At 43.0% G+C, this 21,141-nt stretch overlaps 2 protein-coding genes and 1 long non-coding RNA gene across 8 annotated transcripts in view; 1 reads left to right on the plus strand and 2 right to left on the minus strand.

Moving 5' to 3' along the window:
* Nucleotides 1–21,141, plus strand: part of LOC122725507 (very-long-chain enoyl-CoA reductase-like) — an 81,577-nt gene that overhangs the window by 48,403 nt on the left and 12,033 nt on the right. For all 6 annotated transcript variants that reach the window (XR_006352740.1, XM_043962645.1, XM_043962644.1 and 3 more), the window contains exons 2-7: nucleotides 4,400–4,450; nucleotides 5,188–5,239; nucleotides 7,118–7,162; nucleotides 8,890–8,993; nucleotides 11,261–11,376; nucleotides 12,751–12,856. Coding sequence is in view for 5 of the 6 variants with exons in the window: in XM_043962645.1 (XP_043818580.1) it covers nucleotides 4,400–4,450; nucleotides 5,188–5,239; nucleotides 7,118–7,162; nucleotides 8,890–8,993; nucleotides 11,261–11,376; nucleotides 12,751–12,856 (474 nt within the window). In the remaining variant the exon portion in view is untranslated. The remainder of the gene's footprint in view (nucleotides 1–4,399; nucleotides 4,451–5,187; nucleotides 5,240–7,117; nucleotides 7,163–8,889; nucleotides 8,994–11,260; nucleotides 11,377–12,750; nucleotides 12,857–21,141) is intronic.
* LOC122725509 (cytochrome b-c1 complex subunit 10-like) lies at nucleotides 5,545–6,018 on the minus strand. Its single transcript, XM_043962650.1, has one exon. The coding sequence runs from the start codon at nucleotides 6,004–6,006 to the stop codon at nucleotides 5,836–5,838; it is 171 nt and encodes a 56-aa protein (XP_043818585.1). The 5' UTR covers nucleotides 6,007–6,018; the 3' UTR covers nucleotides 5,545–5,835.
* Nucleotides 5,545–7,687, minus strand: LOC122725512. Its single transcript, XR_006352741.1, has 2 exons — nucleotides 7,594–7,687; nucleotides 5,545–5,809 (listed from the first exon to the last, which is right to left on the minus strand). It is a non-coding gene; the product is annotated as an uncharacterized LOC122725512 (long non-coding RNA).

Raw genomic sequence — 21,141 nt, forward strand, 5'->3', positions numbered from 1 at the left:
CAACAATGAATTCAAGTCACTAGGCCCAGATAATAATAATATTAATAATAATAATTTTTTTCAACAATGAGTTCAAGTCACTAGGTCCAAATAAACTACATCCCAAAGGCCTGAAAACCTGGTAGATGTGACTGCTGAGCTATTGTCAGTGACCTTTAAAAAATCGTGGAGAATGAAGGAAGTGTTGCAGAACTGGAGCCAGACAAATATTGCCCTGACTTTTAAAGCATGGAAAAGGATTGGTGTCACTTTACCTTGTAGACCAGTGAGTTTGACTTTGGTTTCTTGTAAAAATCTGAAAATAGAAAGGCTCGTGCTATGAACATTTAGAAAAGACGCAGTGATCGCTAAGGACAAACACGGCCTCTTCAAGAACAGGTCATAGTCACACCAGACTAACTTCATTTCCTTTTTGGACTTTCATTAGATGGGTAGATCAGGGCAATGCGGCAGACAGTATGCGTGGATTTTGGCTGGGTGTTTGTCCTAATCTCTTATGATATCCTTGCAGACTAGCTGGAGAGAGACAGGATAGAGTTAGTTGAAATCAGTAAATGACTGAATTCCTGGACCTCAAAAACAGTGATTCATAATCCGTGTCAAATCGTTGGGAAGCCTCTAAGTGGAGTGCCCCAGGGATCTCTCCTTGACTCTGTTCTGTTCAACATTTTTATAAATTAGTTCCATGAAGGCTAAATAGATCACATTTTCAGGTGGCACAATACTGAAAGGGATAACCAAAATAGCATGCCATAGTGGAGGAGAGAGAGAGGTTGTTGATTTTGCACAGCTCTGACTCACTCAAAACCAATTTACGTGCAAGTCAAGACATTAAGTTCATGATGTCATTGGATCCTCTTGGAGAACAGAGGACCACCACCACCACCACCACCAACAACAACAACAGTCATAATCCCCAAAGACCTTGACAAGCTAGATCCATGAACAAGGTATAATAATATTGACTTTGATAGGTACAGGAAGATGCTGGTGAACGTTTACTGCTCTGGATCCTCTCATATTAGGGATTGTTAGGCAGAAGCTGGTCATTCACATCTGTCCATACAGAAAGTATTCCTATTCAGTTATATGTTGGATTAGATCATCTTTAGGGTCATTTTAAATACTAAGGGAACTTTAAATTCTGAGGGAACTTAAAGACAGCTAGATGGCGTGGTGTAGAGATAATGCTGGATGACCCAATTTAAATCCTGCCTCACACACTTATTAGCTTTGTGACCCTGGGCAAGTGACTTACTTAAACCCTCTCAGCCTTAGTTTCCTTATCTGCAAAATAGAGACAATAATAGCATCTATCTCATAAGGTTGTTGTGAGGCTCAAATGACGTAAGTAAAGTGCTTCATAAACTTTAAAGTGCTTTATAGATGCCAGCTATTATTATTATAATTAAAGGTCATTAGCACTACCCACTCATTTTACAGATGAGGAAACTGAGGTCCAGAGAAGTCATATAGGAAAGGGATAGCAGGGTGGGAAATAGAACCTGGACTTTATGAACCTTATTCCATTATTCTTACTTCTATAACATTATAGTGTAATATAAATAACTAACCTCTCTTTGGTTTAAGCTAAAGGAATGAAAATCTAATTGCGGAATTTCAGGCATAAATCATCCCTTAGAAATAATGTCATGGGGGCAGCTAGGTGGCGCAGTGGATAAAGCACTGGCCCTGGATTCAGGAGGACCTGAGTTCAAATCTGGCCTCAGACACTTGACACTTAGTAGCTGTGTGACCCTGGGCAAGTCACTTAACCCCCATTGCCCCACAAAAAAAAAATAATGCCATGAAGACCAGTGCTGTCACATTCAGCTAGAAACAGTCGCCTCATGCTGTACACTATGTTGTATCATATCTATTTATTTTGTTAAACATTTCCCAACTACATTTTAATTGGGCTGCTGCAGCCTGAGAGTTTTTGGCCCAAGTTTGACAGCTCTGGAATAGATGACCACCTTTCTCCCATGACTTGTAGTGGCAGCCGCAGAACGTGGCACATCAGTTGCCCTCATTCTGGGATTTTCCTTCAGGCCACCAATTAGGAGTCATACTGATTGTGATGCTTTGTCAGGCCCCCTGCAAACAGGAAGTCCAGGCTCCCAACAGGACTAAGCCATTTTACTGGCAGAGTTGGGGCTGATGAACCAAAACACATCTAAGAACCTAGCAAGGACAGAGGAGGCAGAGGCAGCAGCTGGGAGGCATGTCTGAAGTGTGTCAATGGTGAGAAGCTAACTGGGGGCACCGAGTGCTCTCTCTTTTTTTTTTTTAAGTGAGGCAATTAGGGTTAAGTGACTTGCCCAGGGTCACACAGCTAGTAATTGTTAAGTGTCTGAGGCCAGATTTGAACTCAGGTCTTCCTGAATCCAGGGCCGGTGCTCTATCCACTGCGCCACCTAGCTGCCCGAGAGTGCTCTTTCAATTGCTCTTCAGGTTAGTGCATAGGTGAGCAGCTTCCGCTGCTGGCTGTAAATAGATCTTGGGCAGTTTGGCTTTGCCAGGGTGACTGAGAATGTGCCTTATGTTGCTGGATGGAATCCCAGAATCTGGAGTCATGTGAAGAAGGTGGTCTAGGACTATTTGTTCTTAGCAGGGTTCATGTTGCTTGGAATATACAACTGAATTCAGTTCAGTCCAACCCAATTCAATGAATTTTGATTCACTGAATGCCTATAGGATCTTCTGAATAAGGCATTGTACAGGGATTGAGAATACAAGGGCCAGCCAGGACTGAAGACCCTGCTATATAAAGACAGGGGAGGCAGCATGACAGAGAACAGACTGATGAACCTCAAGCCATGGGATCTGAATCTAAATCCTGGCTCTTCTTGCCTGTGTGACCTGGGCAAGACATTTAAACCCTCTTGGCCTCCGTTTCCTCATCTGGAAAATGAGGGGGTTAGATTTGATAGCCTCTGAGCTTTCTTTATCTCAAAATATGTGACACTATGAAATGACAGTCTCCAGCCTCAAGGAAGGACAATGCTAGAGGAAGAGTTCTGGTCTCAGAATCAGGAGATCTGGGGTCCGATTCCAGTCCTGACATCTAGGAGTTGTGTGGTCCTACACAAGTCATTTTTCTCATTTATGACAGTAGGGATGATAATTGTTCAGCCTGTCTTTTGGATTGTGGTGAGAGAAAAGTGCTTTATAAACTTTAATACCTATAGAAATACATCCAATTGATCCACAAGCATTTATTAAGAGCCCGTGTTGTGCTCGGTACTGAGGAAAGACAAAAGGGGCAGAAGTCCATAGCAGGGCACTAGGGAAGGCACTAGTGGCTGGAAGAATCAGAAAAGTTCTCACAGATGCTTGAGTGAGTTTTGAAAGAGACTTGGAGAATGTAAGAAGTGGAGGTGGAAGTGCATGGGGGAAAGGCAATGCAAAGATACCAGAGATGGGAAATGGATTGCTCTGTGTCTTGTATGGGGAATAGTAAGTAGGCCGGTTTGACTAAATTGAGTGCAGGAAGGAAAGTAATGTATACTGAGCCAGGAAAGATAGATTGGGACAGGACCGCCTTACATTTGTCTCTGCTTCATCTTCAGCACCTAGGACAGTGCCTGGCACATACTAGGCATTTAATCTATGCTTTTTGAATTATGAAGGACTTTAAATGCCCGACAGAGGAGGAACTCACCTTTGTAGGGTCCTTCATTTCATAGAGAAAATAGAACTTGAAAATGAGTAAGGTATGGGTAAGTGGAAGACAGAAGAGAGGGCCTTCCAAGGGCTTTGAGCTGTAGGAGAATATTTGAGTAAATATGGCAAAGAAATCCCACATTGGGAGTCTATGGATGGGGAGTGGATTGACATTCATAAGATTGTTTTTTGTTTGTTTTGTTTTTTTGGTGAGGCAATTGGGGTTAAGTGACTTGCCTAGGGTCACATAGCTAGTAAGTGTTAAGTGTCTGAGGCCGGATTTGAACTCAGGTCCTCCTGACTCCAGGGCTGGTGCTCTATCCACTGTGCCACCTAGCTGCCCCCCATTCATAAGATTTTAATGACTTTGTAGGGACTCATTAGACACTGTTAAAAACTGAGGTCCATAGACAACATGGAAGACTATAGAGGAAACAGCAGAAAATTTTTGCTATGGTTCTTTTGAGAATCTTGCGTGTGCATGTGTGCATGCACACACACACACACACACACACACACAGAGCTATATGGAACCAGATGGGGACTTTTGTCCTGCTGGGTGGCACTCCATAACACCTTACACGGCTTTTTATTTATGACTATGCCACCTGAAAGAACATATGGAAAATTCCTAAGACAAGTTTTCATATATTTGACAAGTTGAGAGTTATGAATAATCAGCAAGGTACTGATAATAAGTGGGGTTTTTTTCTGTTTTCTTCCTTCCCTATAGGTGGAAATCCTTGACTACAAGACAAAGAAACAACTATGCTTTCTGGATAAGGTAAATACAATGAATACACAAAAATATCACTTTATCAAAACTGTGACTAAGAATTCTGGGTCCTGAGAAAAATTCAGGTGGGGGACAGGCATGCATAGAACTCAGTCCCCTAGGACAGAGTAGGGAAGGGAAGGGGTAGTCAGGAAAAGGCTGGTGGGTCAGGAGGAGAGAAGCTGGATCCCCACGGCTCTAGGAGAAGTCCAGCAGGAAGGAACAACATTTCTCTAGATTGTTGGTGTTCAGAGACAGAGCCCCAGGCATCCCACTCTAGTTATGACTGCATTTTACAGTTCTTTTAAAAATCTTGTTTCTGTAAAGCCCATCTTTCTAAGGTTCAGAATGGGTGGCAGAGCACCAGTTTCTCCAGTACAAGTTGGATTAAAGTTGGGACCATAAGTCCCAACCAAGCACTCCACCCCTGTTATGGAGGTATCAATTGCAATAGAGGCAAAAAAAGTCTTTTAGTTTTCCTGGTGCAGCCACATCTTTACCTCTAGATTAAATCCTGTGGGCTCTTCACCTCGGCCAACTTCATACCTTAGTGAATTGGAATCATTTGATTCATTTGAACCCCCAGGGAGGAAAACCATCCTTGTCCATTACCAATCTTGGGAAATATTCAACTCTCCAGACTTGAGTCTTGTTGCAGGAAATTGACTAATCTTCTGTTTATGTATTTCCTAATTCAAATGCATCTCTTTGTTCATTTGCTAATTGAAAATACTTCTGATACCTAGGTTGAACCACATGCCTCAATTAATGACATCAGATTGATGTTCCATAAATTTTGTAAGTAGTATGTATGTTTTCTAAAGTATACCAAACATAGACATCCCATTCATTGCAACTGTCATATATGTTGATGAAAATTAATGTTAACTTCATTGATTTGTTTAGAGAAAGACCTACCTAACTTAGAAATAAAACTTTGTAAATAGTAAATTCGAAATGGTAATGTGTCTCAAAATGATTTCCTTTTTATTTATATGTCTAAAGGCAATTATTTTAAGTCAACTATGATTGTACCTTAATTTCACTTGAGTCCATTGTGAATTTCAAGCACTACTGATCTAATTTTCACATTGAGTATACTCTTTTTTTTTTTGACCTTGAAGGTTGTTTTTAATTCCATGTCACTGTGAAATCCGGCATAATGCAACCTGTTGTGATCATTATTCCTGCGCTCAACACCTAAGCAGCCAGCATGTTTCAGAGGGAGGTTTAATTATCCCGATACAAGTATACATCAAAGTTGCTCACTGAAAGACATCAAGGTCCTTGGAGTCCATTCTGAGCATTTCACATTTGTGTCCGATCAGGATTCCCCGAGAAGAGCAGTCCCCAAAAAGTCTTCTATCCCTAGACCATAAGATTGAAAAGATAGCTTAATTGTCCTTCTTAAATTTGCCATTGATGTATGCTACCCAATCCAGAATCAGACGCCAGTCAGTGGCCCAAACCAGCCCCACGGCACCAACAGCACCCCATGTGCCTGCTGTGGGAAGCCAGTACTTGACCAGCTCCTTGTAGCATGGCCCCAGGAACTTGTTCAGCATTGCTGCCCTGCTCGCCTCAGCGCCAGCTTGGCCCACACGTTAGTCTGTCAACTAGTCAGCCTCAGGGTCCGAGTATACTCTTAATAAAACAAATCAGCTTGTCCTTGCAATGTCTTGTCTGGTTCTCCTATAGCTAACCAAAGTTGGGTATTTTTTCAAACCCATTACTTTTGGGGTTTCTATTGAATATTTCGAACTGGGCATCTTAGGGCATTCCATAGGCATCTTAAAAATGTCCACAACAGAATTCATCAATTTTCCTCCTTTTGAACCTCACTATTTCCATAGAGAGTTTGCCCTTTTAGTCTCCCAGGATTGCAACCTTGGTGCCATCTTCAATTCCTCATTGTCCCTCAGCCCACATATCCAATTCATTGTTAAAGTCTTGTCAATTCTTCCTCCATAACATCTCACTCAATCATTCACTTCTCTCCACTTACAAAGCCTCTGCCCTGGTTCAGGCTTTCAACACCTTCTGCCTAACCTTTTGTGCCTTTGAATCACCTTTTGCAATAGCCTCCTAATTGGGTTCCTTGTCTCAAGTCTCTCCCCTCTCCAGTTTATCTTCCACAGAAGCACAAGTTCTTTCCTAAAGAACTTGTCTGACCATATTGATCCTCTCCTTAATAAATTCTAGTGGCTCCCCATTCACTCCAGGATCAAATATAAACCCCTTTGCTTGGCCCCTGCATAAATTGTACCCATTCTTCTTTGCAGTCTTATGAACATCCCTTCACACATTTCCTAGTTCAGGCAAGCTGGCCTTCTTACTGCTCCTAACACAAAATAGTTCATCTCTGACCTCTCTGCCCTTGAAATATAGTCCTCCTTCACCTCCACATCTTAGAATTCTTAGTGTCCTTCAAAATTCAAATCAAATGCCTCTTTACAAAGCCTTTCCTATCCCCTCTTCCCCCAGGCTGCTAATGCCTCTCACTCCTCCCATTAATTTGTCTTTATTTTACATATGTTTGTTTATGTACATGTTATTTTCTCATTAGAATGCAACCTTCCTGAAGGCAGGACTTATTTCATTTGAATCTTTGAATCCCCAGTGCCTGACACATAGTAGGTGCTTTATTGATATTTATTGTTATTGGTTCTCTTCTAGATCCCCAATGGTATCCAGCAAGACAGTCAATGAGACTAGATCCCAGTAAGTACCAGTCAATGAAACTGACTATACATATGGGGAAGGGGAGGACAATCCCAACACCATGAGCTTTGGAAGAGTTCTTTTGTGAACAAAGTGCTACCTAGGGATGGTGGTGACAGCAGCTGCAGTACATGGTTGTTGGGGATGTTGCTTAATGGAATGAATGGAGTCTTTAATCCCACCAATTTTCCAACGTGTCAGTGGCCTTATGCAATGAGCTTTGGATTTGGGAGGCAGGAGAGACTAGGATTTAAATCCTGCCTTAGTACCTACTAGTCATGTGACAATAGGCCAGTCAAAGCTTCTCTGAGTTTCAGTTTATTCATTTCTAAGATCAATCAAATCAACAAGAATGTATGAAGTACCTACTATGTGCCAGCATTGGGGAAAGAAAGAAAGGCAAAAATAACCCTTCCCCTCAAAGAGCTTACATTCTAATGGAAGCTGATAGATCCAGTGACAAATGTTGGTTTCTCCTCCATCTCCATTGAAGATCTGCCTCTCAGTATGGTAATTGGAAAGATCTAATATAAAATAAGATAACAACTGTAAAGCACTTAGAATAGTACCTGGCACAAAATAAGTGCCATATAAATGTTAACTGTATTAATAATTATTGTTATAGTTATAATAATTGTTATATTCTGAGAAGAAGGAATGGGCTCTATGGTATCTTCTAGGGTCAACTTACAGTTGCATTGGGAGCAAATCAGGTAAGAAAGCAGGCACCTGGGTATAGAATTCAATTCAGTCAGCACTTATTAAATGTCTATTATATGCCGGGCCCTGTTCTAGGTGCTGAAGATGCAAAACCAAAAGTAAAACAGTTCCTATCCTCAAGGAACTTATAGTCTACTAGGCAGCTCATTGATATGGTGGCTAGCAGACTGCCCTCAGAGGCAGCTAGGTGGTACAATGGAGAGAGATTTGGGCTGGAAATCAGAAAGTCTTCCTCCTCTTCCTCCTCCTTTTTCATAGTAATAATCATGATTCTAGCTAGCATTTCTTTTTACAGTGATATACAGTTTGAAAAGTGCTTTACAAATGGTAAATCTCAGCTTATCCTGAACTCAGGGAGGCAGGCACAGTTATTTCACGGATGATGAAACCAAGGCAGACAGAGGTTAAGTAACTTAGGGGACACAGTGGATGGAATGCTAGGCCTGAAGTCAGGAATCCCTGAATTCAAATCCAGCCCCAGACATTTACTAGTTGTTTGATTCTGAACAAGTCATTAAAAAAAAAATCTGTTTGCCTCAGTTTCCTCATCTGAAAAATGGAGTTAATAATATCACCTACCTCTTAGGGTTGTGAGAATCTAACAAGATAATAATTGTAAAGTGCTTAGCACAATGCCTGGTACATAGTACACAATGCATAAATGTTAGCTATTATTATTATTGCCCAGGGTCATATGGCTAGTGAGTGTCTGAAACTGGATTTAAACTCAGGTCTTCCTGACTCCAGGGCCGGATCTCTATCTAGCTCCCTCTAAGTAGCATTTCTAGCCATTTTACAAGTGCTCTTCAAATATTGTAAAATATTTTCCTCCAAACAGCCACCCAGGCGACTGGTCACTATTATTTGGCAGTCTGAAAGGTTCCCAGTGAAGAAAATGTTCACCCAATGCATTTCTAGAGCCCATTGTGGGACTTGGGATATGGCTCTTTCTCTGATACTGTTTCCCTTCTGTTGCACTCACCCATATGAGCATTTTTCCTTCTCAGAGGGAAAAGCCTTGAGGAATGAGGAGATCCTGCAAAGACTTCCAGTTGGCACAACAGCTACCCTCTATTTCAAAGACCTGGGGCCACAAATTGGATGGACAATGGTAAGCAATGAAGGGAAGGAGAGATGTTAATCTAAGGCTTAAAGTTCAGTCATTTTCTTACTGAAGTGCTGGGGAGGGGAAGGGAGGGGCTAAGTTTTAATTTGGCTTGTTCCAGTAGGAAGAGTTTTGACTCTGGAGCCAGAAGACCTGGATTCAAATTCTCATCTCTGAGTAGCTTCTCCCTACTGTACCCGAGTGATTTAAAGAGGGGTGTAGTTATGAATTCCGCAACTCTCCTGGTTATTAGTGTCACAGGAGGGTTGCAGTTGTATACCTGTGCCCCCAGCTCCTGGGGCTTTGAGCAGAGGTAGGGCCATGAACAATTTTGTCTCATAATACTTCTCACAGTCCCGTTTTGTCCCTGCTTGAGACAGTACGAGGACAATAATCTCTCTCAAACCCTTACTCCCTTCTCTCCTGGGCAAGCAGAGTGGATGACCCCTCTGGAATTTCTTCTAGCTTCCTCCCTTCTTCTCTTCAAAAGTAGTACTTTCATCACCTTCAGTGGGCTCTTTCTTTCTCTTTCTTTTCTCTCCTTCCTTCCCTCCCTCCCTCCCTCCCTCCCTCCCTCCTTTCTTTCTTTCTTTCTTTCTTTCTTTCTTTCTTTCTTTCTTTCTTTCTTTCTTTCTTTCTTTCTTTCTTTCTTTCTTTCTTTCTTCCTTTCTTTCTTTCTCTCTTTCTCCCTCCCTTCTTTCCTTCCTTCCTTCCCTCCTTCCCTCTCCCTCTCTCTTTCTTTCTCTCTCCCTTCCTTTTTCCCTCTCTCTTTCTCTTTCTCCCTTCCTTCCTTCCTTTGTTTCCTCTTTCCTTCCTCCCTCCCTCCCTCTCTTTCTCTCTTTTTATTTCCTTCCTTCTCTCTCTCTCTCTCTCATAATGGTGGAAAATTCAGGGAATTTCCAGGGGTTGAGAAGGATGCCAGGAGGTTAGGCAGGCACCATCTTCCACCTACTCTTCTAGCTGGCTGGCCTTAAGGATGAGAGCTGTTATAAGGAAGGCTCTCACATATAACTCCCAACTTTGAACATAGGGCAAAACTAATGGAATCAAAAACTTAACTTTGTTGTTGTTCAGTCAATTTTCAGTCATGTCCAGCTATTTATGATTTCATTTGGGGTTTTCTTGGCAAAGAAACTGGAGTGATTTGATATTCATTCTCCGGTTCATTTTACAGATGAAGAAACTGAGGCAAATGGAGTTAAGTGATTGGCCCTGGGTCACACAGCTGGTAAATGTCTGAGGCCAGATTTGAACTCAGGAAGATGAGTCTTCCTGACTCCAGGCCTGGCACTCTAGCCACTGCACCACACAGCTGCCCAAAGTTTTAACTATGACTTGTCAATGGGACTTTATCCCAAGATGCTGAAATTTACAGGGTGCCAGCAGTGCTTGAAACCCTACTCAGTAGAAACACCTAAACTCAACAGAAAGATAGCAAGACTCGTTAAAATAGCAACCAGATAGTTTGCCTCCTCCTCCTCACCTCTTGACTGACACAGCTCCTCTGAGCTTCTTACTGGCTTGGCTCCATGTTGATTTCCCTCAAAGTGGCCCTTTTCAAGGCCTTGTGTCATAAGGTCATAGGAGCATAGATTCAGGGCTGGAAGCAACTTCTAGAGACCATCTAAAGCCCAAGGTCTCTGTCTCTTTCTCTTACCCTGAGAGCTCTTCCCTATCATTCCTCCTCTCCAGTGAAATTTGTTTCAAAGGTTAATTTGAGGATAACTTTCATTCTGGCTGGCCCAAGGTTCATTTTGTTGCCTTTGCCCTAGATGTCAAAATTTCTGGTTATGGGGGCGGCTAGGTGGCGCAGTGGATAAAGCACCGGCCCTGGATTCAGGAGGACCTGAGTTCAAATCCGGCCTCAGACACTTGACACTTACTAGCTGTGTGACCCTGGACAAGTCACTTAACCCCAATTGCCTCACTAAAAAAAAAAAATTCTGGTTATGGCTTTAAATGGAAGCTTGTCATTTCTGGCACAGAGTTTTCTGGGGAGGCTGTGGCTAGAAATGCACTTCTTCATTTGAAGGGGTCACCATCTTTTAGGAGAGATAAAATGGCTACATTGTTGACCAGGTCTTGAGTGATTTAATAATAAAACCCCTTCCAACACTTGCCCTTAGTGGATTTCCCATCTCTTCCCTTCTTGGCCATCAAGACTGTTATCAGGGCCATAAAGAGTTGCAGATGTGGTTCTGGTATAAATGGGAATTATCAGCAACCAGATTCACAAGAGGGGCCTCAAGTTACAAAACTCTCTTCTTTTGCAGGTGTTTTTGATTGAATATGCAGGCTCACTTTTCATCTACCTCCTGTTTTACCTCCGAATGCCTTTTGTCTATGGCCTGGAAAAGAAACTCATGTCGAGGAGGCTTCCTGTGGTCAAGTGAGTCTTCATAGGAATGCCAACCAATCAACCAAACCATCACGGGATCGTAGATTTAGAGATGGATGACATCTTAGGGGCTACTGAGTCCAGATCTCTCATTTCCTAGATGAGGAAACCAAGGGACAGATAGATTTAAGGAACTTGTCCAGGGTCACACAGCTAATAAGCCCCTGGGTTGGGATTTCAGGCCTTTCTGACTCCACATATAGCTCCTTATCCATTAAGTCAATTAACAAGCATTTATTAAGTACATCTCACCCCTGAAACTTCTGGTCTGAGGGATCTCAAAGTGTGGTCTGAGGAGCCTGAGGGTCCCTAAGACCCCCTTTAGAGGAGCTGCGTAGTCAAAACTATTTTCATAATAATAAAATATTTTCATTTTAATATGGTAAATATCAATAGATATAAACAGAGGTTCTTTGGGAACCTTTTGGGAACCCAGGAAGATTAAGTAGAAGTTAGGTAAATTATGTTAATTTCATGACTTTGATTCTAGATCTCTTACGATCACTGCATCTTGAGGTAGCATAAAAGAATGAGGATATATTTGTTAAACCCTCACCAGATGCCAGGCATTGTACTAAGCTCTGAGCATCAAATACAAAAACAAGACAAATCTCTGCCTTCATGAGCTCACGTTCTAAAAGGGCAAGATGCAAGTGTGGCCTCATGAATGGAGTGCTGGACTTAGAGTTGGGAAAACCTGGGTAGAAATTCTCCCTCTGACACTTACTAGTTGTGTGACCCTGGGCAATCACTTAAGCTCTTGTCTGCTTCCATTTCCTTGTCTGCAGAAAGGAGGACAGTAGCATCTACCTCATAGAAAGTTTGTATAGGGCTCAAACAAGATAATGTCTGTGGAAAGTCATTTGTAAACCTCAAAGGGCTTTGTGAATGTTAAACATTGTTACGATTCTTGTGGAGAGGCAGCTTGACATAGTTTGTAAGATGAGGATAACAATAACTGTAATCTTTACCCCAGAGGGTTGTTCTGTGGCTCAGATGAGATGATAATAATTATTAACAACAACAACGATAATAATATAATTTATCTACCACTTTTTAAATTCTCAAAGCACTTTACCTACGTTATTTCATTTGGGCCTCATAACACCCCTATGGGATAGGTGCTGTTATCTCCATTTTACAGATGGGAAAACTGACTCTGAGAAATGTGCTGGGACTTGCCCAATGTCATACAGCTAGCAAATAACTCAGGTATTCTTGCCTCTGAGTCCAAAACTCCGTTATCCACTGCACCCCATCAAGGCATCATTTTTATTAAGCACTTTAACACACTTTAAAGCACTATATAAATTTGGGTTATCTTTGTTTAATCATTAAAAAGCCCTTTTATCTTGCCTTTTCTAGCCTGGCATGCATCTGCCATTCTTCCCACTACATCAAACGATTGATCGAAACCATTTTTGTCCATCGGTTCTCTCATGGGACCATGCCTCTGAAGAGTATCTTTAAGGTAAATTCTCATGGGCTGGCACAGCAGCCTCTGGTCCTACCTGCTCTGTCCTGAGCACTCTTCCTCGAGGTGACTTGTGGTAATGTATGGTAACAACTTCTCATGCCCAGGGCTGCTGATCCCTCGACAAGATCTCTTACCCACTACATTATTTCAGCCTCCATAACAACCTCTCCTCCCCACCCCAACCCCTCACCTCACCCTGTTATAATCCCAAGTACAGTTTCCTATTGATGTTTTAAGCATTGCAAAGTATCATATCCCTTCAGTTTTCCTTCCCTTCCCCTCTGGCTCTTTGGATGTAATTTCAAAAATTACTGCTATATTTTTTAAGACATCCTCCTGCCAAGTAGATACTTGTAGGTTTTGTCCTTTTTTCTTTTCTTTTCTTTTCTTTTTCTTTTTTTTTGATCCCCCTCCCTGCTGTTCTTTATAATTAGAGGGGAGGTGTAGTCTGATGTTCCAAAGACAGGGCTGGGACCAGCACCACATGAGTCCTGATCTTGGCTTCGATCTTGGAGCTTCCCCCTCCCTAGCTTTGGGCAAATCCCTCTGAACTTTTGTTTCATCCTGGGCATAATGAATAGATTAGGTGAGATGAGGGTAGAATGAGGGCAACCACAGGTGGAGAGGTAAAGGAAACCACAGAAGTCATCTGGTTCAGAACCTTCATTTTATGGATGAGGAAACTAAGGCCTGGGGAAATGAAATAACTCTCCCAATGCCACACAAATAATCAGGGTCGGGGTAGAGAGGACATAATTTTTAAAATGCCAAATGTTAAGTTCTTGGAGGAACATCTTTGTGCAAGAACTGAGGCCAGGGGGTGGAGAGTGGTCTCCTTTCTGTTCAGATGCTTTGCTGTGATGAGGTGTGAACAGAACCAGCAGAGATGGGTTTCCTGGGGGCCAGACCAAGCTCCACCTGAGCATCCTTTGTTAGCTGACTTATTGGGACGCAGTGTGGTGCAGCAGGAAGTTTGGTACATCTGGCAATAGACAATACAGGGCTGAAGCCAGCTTTGATTACTTAATTAGAATGGTATGGTGGCATGAGTGAATGAAATGAATGAAAATGCATTGCTTAAGCACTTTCTGTGTGCCAGGCATTGTGCCAATTGCTGAGCATACAAACAGATAAGGTTAGACCATCCCTGCTCTCAAGAAGCTCCCACTTAACTGGGGAGACAGGTGGATGGCAAGATGTTGTAGAGAGGCAGGTGATGGCAAGGGCAGAAAGTCCTTTGGAGTCGGAGGGTTTGGGTTCAGATACCATCTCTGATACTACCTATTTGATCCTGGGCCTCCATCTGCTCCTATGTAAAATGAGGGGCGGTTGAACTGAATTGGCCACTGGGGTCCCTTCCACTTCTAAATCTCTGACCTTATGACTTTTATGTTTTAATGAAGTAGAGGAAAATATCATATGGTCTTGCATTAATTTTAATTGGTTAAAAAAACAGCCACAACCCTGAAACTGGGCATGATGGTGCATGACTATGGTCCCTGCTACTGGGAGGCTGAGGCTGATGGATGACTGGAGGGAGTTCTGAGCTTCAATAGGCTAAGCTGATTGGGTGTCCCCATTAAGTATGGCACCATCCTGATAAACTCCCACAAAATGGGAGTTCACCAGGCTTCCTAAAGAGAGGTAAACCAGATCAGGTCAGAAAAAGCAGAGCAGATTAAAGTTCCCATGGTGATGAATAATGGGATAGAGTGAATGGCCACTGAACTGTGGGAGATAAAGAGACTCAGTCTCCTTCTACCCCTTCCTTCTTTAAAAAAAATACTCAAAGCCAATCCCAGTGGAACATGGGGTTGAAACCAAGTGTCCCACTGTTGAGGAATGGTGTGTGTGTGTGTGTGTGTGTGTGTAGCCATGTGACCAGGTCCTAAGTGACAGAAAACTTGACCCTTAATCTCCAAAGTGACCTTGAAGCCTCTAGTATTATTAGTGGGGATTAGGTGGCCCCATATGAACTTTCAATCCTGCTTTGTAAACATTTCAATTTTTGTAAACTGTCCCTTTCCTATTGATCATCTGACACAGCCCAGAGTTGATTATCAAGTCCATTAATCTCACTTAGTGTTCCTGGAATAGAAAACGTTGCCAAAGAAGTAAGACTGAGCCAGTTGCAGCCCTTTCCCCAGGGTGTGCCAGTTCCAACTTCAGGCCACGGGGCAGAGGGAGAACTCCATGCCACAGGGAAGACAGCCCTGCCCCTTGACTTGGAGGGATCTTCTTCCAGTCTTCTGCCCCTCTGGAGGGTCTTTCAGAATCCTAGGTGAGAAATCTCTGTTCTGTCCCCCAGGAGCGGGGGAAGTTTCCCATGTGGACATGGGAGCTGAGTTTGCCATTGCAGTTCAGGGGTATAGCAACTGAGGGCTTTCAACAGTGGGTATTACCCAGGTGGGTAATACTACCCTCCTGCCTCTACCTTGAAGGAAACACAGGAATTTGGCTTTATTGTTGTTGTTGAGTCATTTTTCAGTCGTGAACGACTCTTTGTGAGTCCCTTTGGGGTTTGTTTGCCATTTCCTTCTCCAGCTCATTTTATAGATGTAGAAACTGAGGCAAACAGGGTTAAGTGACTTGCCCAGGGTGATATAGCTAGTAAGTGTCTGAGGCCAGGGGCAGCTAGGTGGCACAGTGGATAAAGCACTGGCCTTGGATTCAGGAGGACCTGAGTTCAAATCTGACCTCAGATACTTGACACTTGCTAGCTGTCTGACCCTGGGCAAGTCACTTAACCCCCATTGCCCCGCAAAAAAAAGAAAGAAAGAAAGAGAGAGAAAATGTCTGAGGCCAGATTTTAACTCAGGAAAAAGAGTTTTCCTGACTCAGGCCCAGCAGTCTATCCATTGCACCGCCTGGCTGCTCTTGGCTTTGTTAGCATTGCTTTAATCCTTTCCTTTTCTCGTGGGTAGCACATACAGTGGAAAGGCCACAACATTCATCTGCCACTTTAATAATAATTAATAATAATAATAATAATATTTTAAATGTAGGGCTTTACAAATATTATCTCATTTTGTCCTCACAACTGCTCTGGAAGGGAGTGGCTTTTATTATCCTCACTTTAGATGAGGAAAATGAAGAAGACAGAGGTTAAGTGACTTACTTGGCCAGGGTTGCATAGCTTCTAAGTGTCTGAGCCAGATTTGAACTTAGGTTTTCCTGCCTCTAGGTTCAGTGCTCTGTCCACTTTGCCACTTCCTAACTGTATGACCTTCGTTAAGTAATTGACCTTCTCTGGATCTCAGTTTCCCTAACTGTAAAGTGAAGGTTTTGGATGACATGGCAGCACTTCCCAGGACCTGGGTTTTGCTAGGTAATCTGTTGCCTAACCTGTCCAGAATCCAGCCCACCACCCACTTCTGGCCATTTTCAAACTAGTCCATAGCGTGGTACTCTTCCACCCACACCTGCGCTCTCTTGAGTTCCAGCTGTGTGTGCTATCCTGCCCTCATAGAATAGAAGCTCTAGGAGGGCAAGGAGTTGCTTGTATTTATATCCCCAACATTTAGCACTTAGTACTAAATAAATGCTTTTAAATTCTTTCATCCCAAGGTACCTTCCACTCTGACATTCTATGACCATAGGCATAACTTGTCTGAATCCAGTCATTGTTTCCAAGATGTTAGTGAACTTAATAGATCAAATTTGTCTTTTCTTTTGAGACACCAACTGTAGTCTGCTACAGGAGAACTAGGTGACACATCTCAGTTTAAGTTGGTTTGCTCTACTATCTATTAGGAGTAGATTCAGTCTGATAATGACATTGGTAGTGCTGAGATTCACACGGGACCAGAAGGAAATTAAGTTGGCTTAATAGGTGACTTTCAGTAGTTGCATATACTTCAAGTTTAGGAATGAAGAGTTGGAGGAGAAGGAGGAGGAGGAAAAGGAAGAGGAAGAGGAGAAGGAGAAGAAAAAGAGAGGAGGAGGAGGAGAAGGAGAAGAAAAAGAAGAAGAAGAAGAGAGGAGGAGAAGTGGTGATGAAGATAATGATGGTGACAGTAACATTACCGAGTTCAGAATCCCCTCTAACTGTTTTCCTGGGTGGCCTGCAAAAACGGGGGTGATATTCACTCCAAGAGAGAGACGTTCTTTTGGGCAGCTTTGCCCAGGGTGCTCAGAACGTCGATGTCTCCTCCCACTGACCACTCTGCTCAGTTCCCACAGCGCTTTCCAGCCTCAGCCCCAGCCCCTCGGTCTTCCAGCCTGCGTTGGTCATGGTGCAGATTGTACCAAGATAAGTGAGATCGCATGAATGGACTGGAAGTGTAATTAGGTGTCCTTGGCTTAGGCCCCTTTAAATTCTACTGTTCCTTGCTCTGAAACAGCATTGCGGTGGGGTTGGGGAGGATGGGAGGGGCTGGTGGAAATCCAATCTGATTTGAATGTATCTGCAGGACATTCCAGAGCAAGGTTATGCAGGGTTCATGCCAAAGAAGACTATGTATGAATCTGGATCAGTCGAGAATGGAAAACCCAAAATATAGACTATCTCCAACATTCCCCATATCTGTCAGATGATCTTATCTCCCTTGATTAGTCTGCCCTGGCCTGTTCTAGAGCTGGCCTTTTGGAATCTCAGCTTCCTTGTCTAAATGCGCACGCTCTCTCTCTCTCTCTCTCTCTCTCTCTCTCTCTCTCTCTCTCTCTCTCTCTCTCTCTCTCTCTCTCTCTCTCTCTCTCTCCTCTCTCTCTCCTCTCTCTCTCCTCTCTCTCTCTCTCTCTCTCTCTCTCTCTCTCTCTCTCTCTCTCTCTCTCTCTCTCTCTCTCTCTCTCTCTCTCTCTGGCTCTGATGGCTGGAGTCTCCCAGGACTTGGAAGCTCTAACCCATTTGCATCCACGTTTTCCAAATCTCTTTTTAGTTACTTGATGAGTTGTTTTTCTCTCACATTGTTTTGCCAGGGGTCATCTTCCTGGACTGGCAACTAACTCTGCCACGCCTCCAGAGCTTCCCTCAGGTTTTGGGGAAGAGACAGACAGCAGCCCAGAGTCTTGGGTCTCCCGCAGGGTTCATGCGTTTCAACACAAACCTTTGGCAGAGGTAAAGGAATACCTAAAAGGATGGACCTTTACCGGCTGTCTTTTGGTTACTATAGCAACAAAAGAAGGTGCACAACCTCTGCCTACTGGTTCCTTCTCTAGTCTTCCTTCATTTAGAGAGTGAAGCATCCAGGGTCAATGCTGAGGTGTCATGGGTAGGAGATGCGCTCTTTGGGGGTAGTTATTGTCAATGCTTCATAAATATTTGTTGATTGGCTCTGCTTTGCATTTCTTAACTCCTCCCCTCGGTATAATCTTGTAATCTGGGTTTCAAATCTCAAACATTTGGCATAAAACTGCCCTAACTGGTGGAGAGAATAATGACTGAAGGAGGGGCAGAGTTGATTCAAGAGTTTTGGAGAGGAGATGTTCTTCTTTATTCCGTGTGTGTGTGTGTGTGTGTGTGTGTGTGTGTGTGTGTGTGTGTGTGTGTGTGTGAGAGAGAGAGAGACAGAGACAGAGAGAATCAGAGAGAGAGATGGAGAAACAGAGACAGAGATGAAAGGAGAGACAGAGACAGAGAGAAAAAAGAGAGAGTTGAGAGAGAGGGAAGGAGGGAGAGGGAGAGAGGGAGAGAGAGACAGAGAGAGAGACAGAGAAGGAGGGAGGGAGAGAGAAAGAGGGAAGGAGGGAGGGAGAGAGGGAGAGACAGAGAGAAGGAGGGAGGGAGAGAGAAAGAGGGAAGGAGGGAGGGAGAGATGGAGAGACAGAGAGAGAGAGAGAGAGAGAGAGAGAGAGAGAGAGAGAGAGAGAGATGGTTCTAGATGAGATTCTCTTTGGGGAGAGACCTTTGGAGAGGGAAAAAAGACCTTAGGAAGTTGTAGATGTATAGAGGACCTGGCAACTCAATGCATCCCTGATGTCCGGTTTGCCTCCACGGAGACTTTCTCTTTTGACCTTTTTTGACCTTAGGCATCAAGCTGCAGCTCTGTCCCCCTTTCCACTGGTTCAAACCTCCCCACATATGACTGTGGGGCTCTAAAGCACCCTTTCTCTCCATAAGAGATAAGCAGACATTGTTCCCTTGTTCTTTAGTATGGAACAGTGGAGTCACTGAGGGTTGTCTCATGCTGTTTAGAATCCAGTTGCTTTGGAAGAGAAACAAAAGGCAAAGGCAGGATCTTCCCAGTTGAAGGGCCAAGTCTATAGGGCCAAGCTTAAGAATCTGCATGATCATGTAGAGCACTGAGTTCATCAAATTGGAATCTTCTTTGTCCGGCTCCTCTGGCTTCCTCCTTTCCTTCTTTCCTCCCTGCTTTCCTTTCTCCCTCCCTCCCCTTTTCTCTTTCTCTGCTTCTCTCTGTTCTTTCTCACAAATTTCTCAAACTCTCAGGGGATTTAGTGCCAGTACAATTTCTCTTTAGTGAAATTGGGTTCTAAAAATCCAAAGCTAAAAATCTGCTATTTCTGGGACCTAGATTTCTAGAATGAACTATGCCTGAGCAATACCAACAGGTACATCACCTATTTATTGATCTAAGACTTCTTTCCCCACAAATCTACAAATTAGTACTAATATCACATTATTTTGAAAAGAACTTTTTTTTTGGGGGGGAGAAGGGGTTTATTTATAGTATTTTTTAAACCTACCACCTATTTATATGCCCAGTGGAATATGATGAGCAGGGTTCCTGAGATATGGTTACTATTTAAAATCTAGCTTTTGCTAAGATCCAGATTCTTGAGTATTGACAGCTTATGATCTGGAACAATGAAAACAGCCCAAGGATGGGGAAATTGGAAAATATAGGCATGTGGCAGACTCGTAGAGAGTATATGCCCGTTGAATTGGACACAAACTCATGGGCCATAAAGAAAGCATGTAGTGAGATTTAGATCCATTTACCGTCCAGAATCTTTCCTCTTACTTTCCTTATTGATTGATTTCCATGGGGATGGTGGTCTCTTAGAAAACTGACTGTATTTTCTGTAGATAGGTGTGTGTTCTCCTTACTCTGGTGATGTCAGCAGGCCAGTGAGTGGGTGGGAATGGCAAGGATGGCAGTGGGTGGGGGAAATGTTCATTCACAAGCCAAGGCCAATTTTTCTGGCTAGGATGATTGGGGAAACTGTTGCAAGGCTGTTGTTCAGTTATTTTTCAGTTGTGTCTGACTCTTTTGGGGTTTTCTTGGCAAAGACATGACTGGACAAAGATTTCCTTCTCCAGCTCATTTGACAGATGAGGAAACCGAGACAAACAGGGTCAAGTGACCTGTCCAGGGTCAAACAGGTAGTGTCTGAGGCTGGATTTAAATTCAGGAAGATGAGTTTTCCTGACTCTAGGTCCAGTACTCTGTGCATTGTGTCACAGAGTTGGCCTAGCAAGCCTGAATAGGTAGTAAAATATTGTTTAGCAGGAAGGGGAAGTAAGGTGGGACACTGCAGTGCTTTCATCAGATTCTGTTAGAAATTCGAACTGCCTTGGTTGGGATACAGATTTAGGCAGAGTAAATCTATTACCAGTGTATTATACCCTGGCATTCAGTTCAATTCAAGAAAGCTTTGTTGATTTTCAGCTCAATACCAGACACTGTGCTAGGCACTAGAGATGCAAAGACAAAAAGAAAACAGTTCTTGTCCTCAAGGATCTAACATTCCACTGTAAGTGGAGAATGGAGATAACATGCACAGAGAAGAGTAAATACTATAAATATAGTTATATAATATATGATGTAGAATACAATATTAATATATACTATATGCCACATAGTGTTTGATAATGTGATAATGCAATGATGTTTTATCATGTTATATAATATGTTATAATGATATTTCATTATATATCATATTATATTTAGTAAACAGCTAAGTATTGCTCTGTATTCTGCATCTGGAGAATGTTCCTTGGGTAAGATCACATAGTTCATCTCTGGCATGTCTTTGCTCTTTCGAAGAGGTGGCAAATGAAATGAGAAACCATTTGACTTTATATGTGTTCCCAGCCTCTGTGCTGTGGGGACATTTTGGAAACAAAGGGCCCTCCTTGCTCCAGAGGATCCTGGGCCAGGTTCCCTAGAGCCAAATCTAGCACTCAAGAGGATGAGTTCTTCATTGTGCCTAATGGGGTTTGATGAGAAGGGCCATTGGGATATTTGACCTGTTTTAAGCCCAGTTCTCACAGGTCAGCCGAGGTCCAAGTGACCGATGACTGGAGCCTTAGCCATAATTTAGGACCCATGCCATCATCAATGAACAAACTAGGGAAACTGGAAGATCCATTAGCC

This window comes from Dromiciops gliroides, chromosome 4, assembly GCF_019393635.1.
Source record: "Dromiciops gliroides isolate mDroGli1 chromosome 4, mDroGli1.pri, whole genome shotgun sequence".
NCBI classification, from domain to species: Eukaryota; Metazoa; Chordata; class Mammalia; order Microbiotheria; family Microbiotheriidae; genus Dromiciops; species Dromiciops gliroides.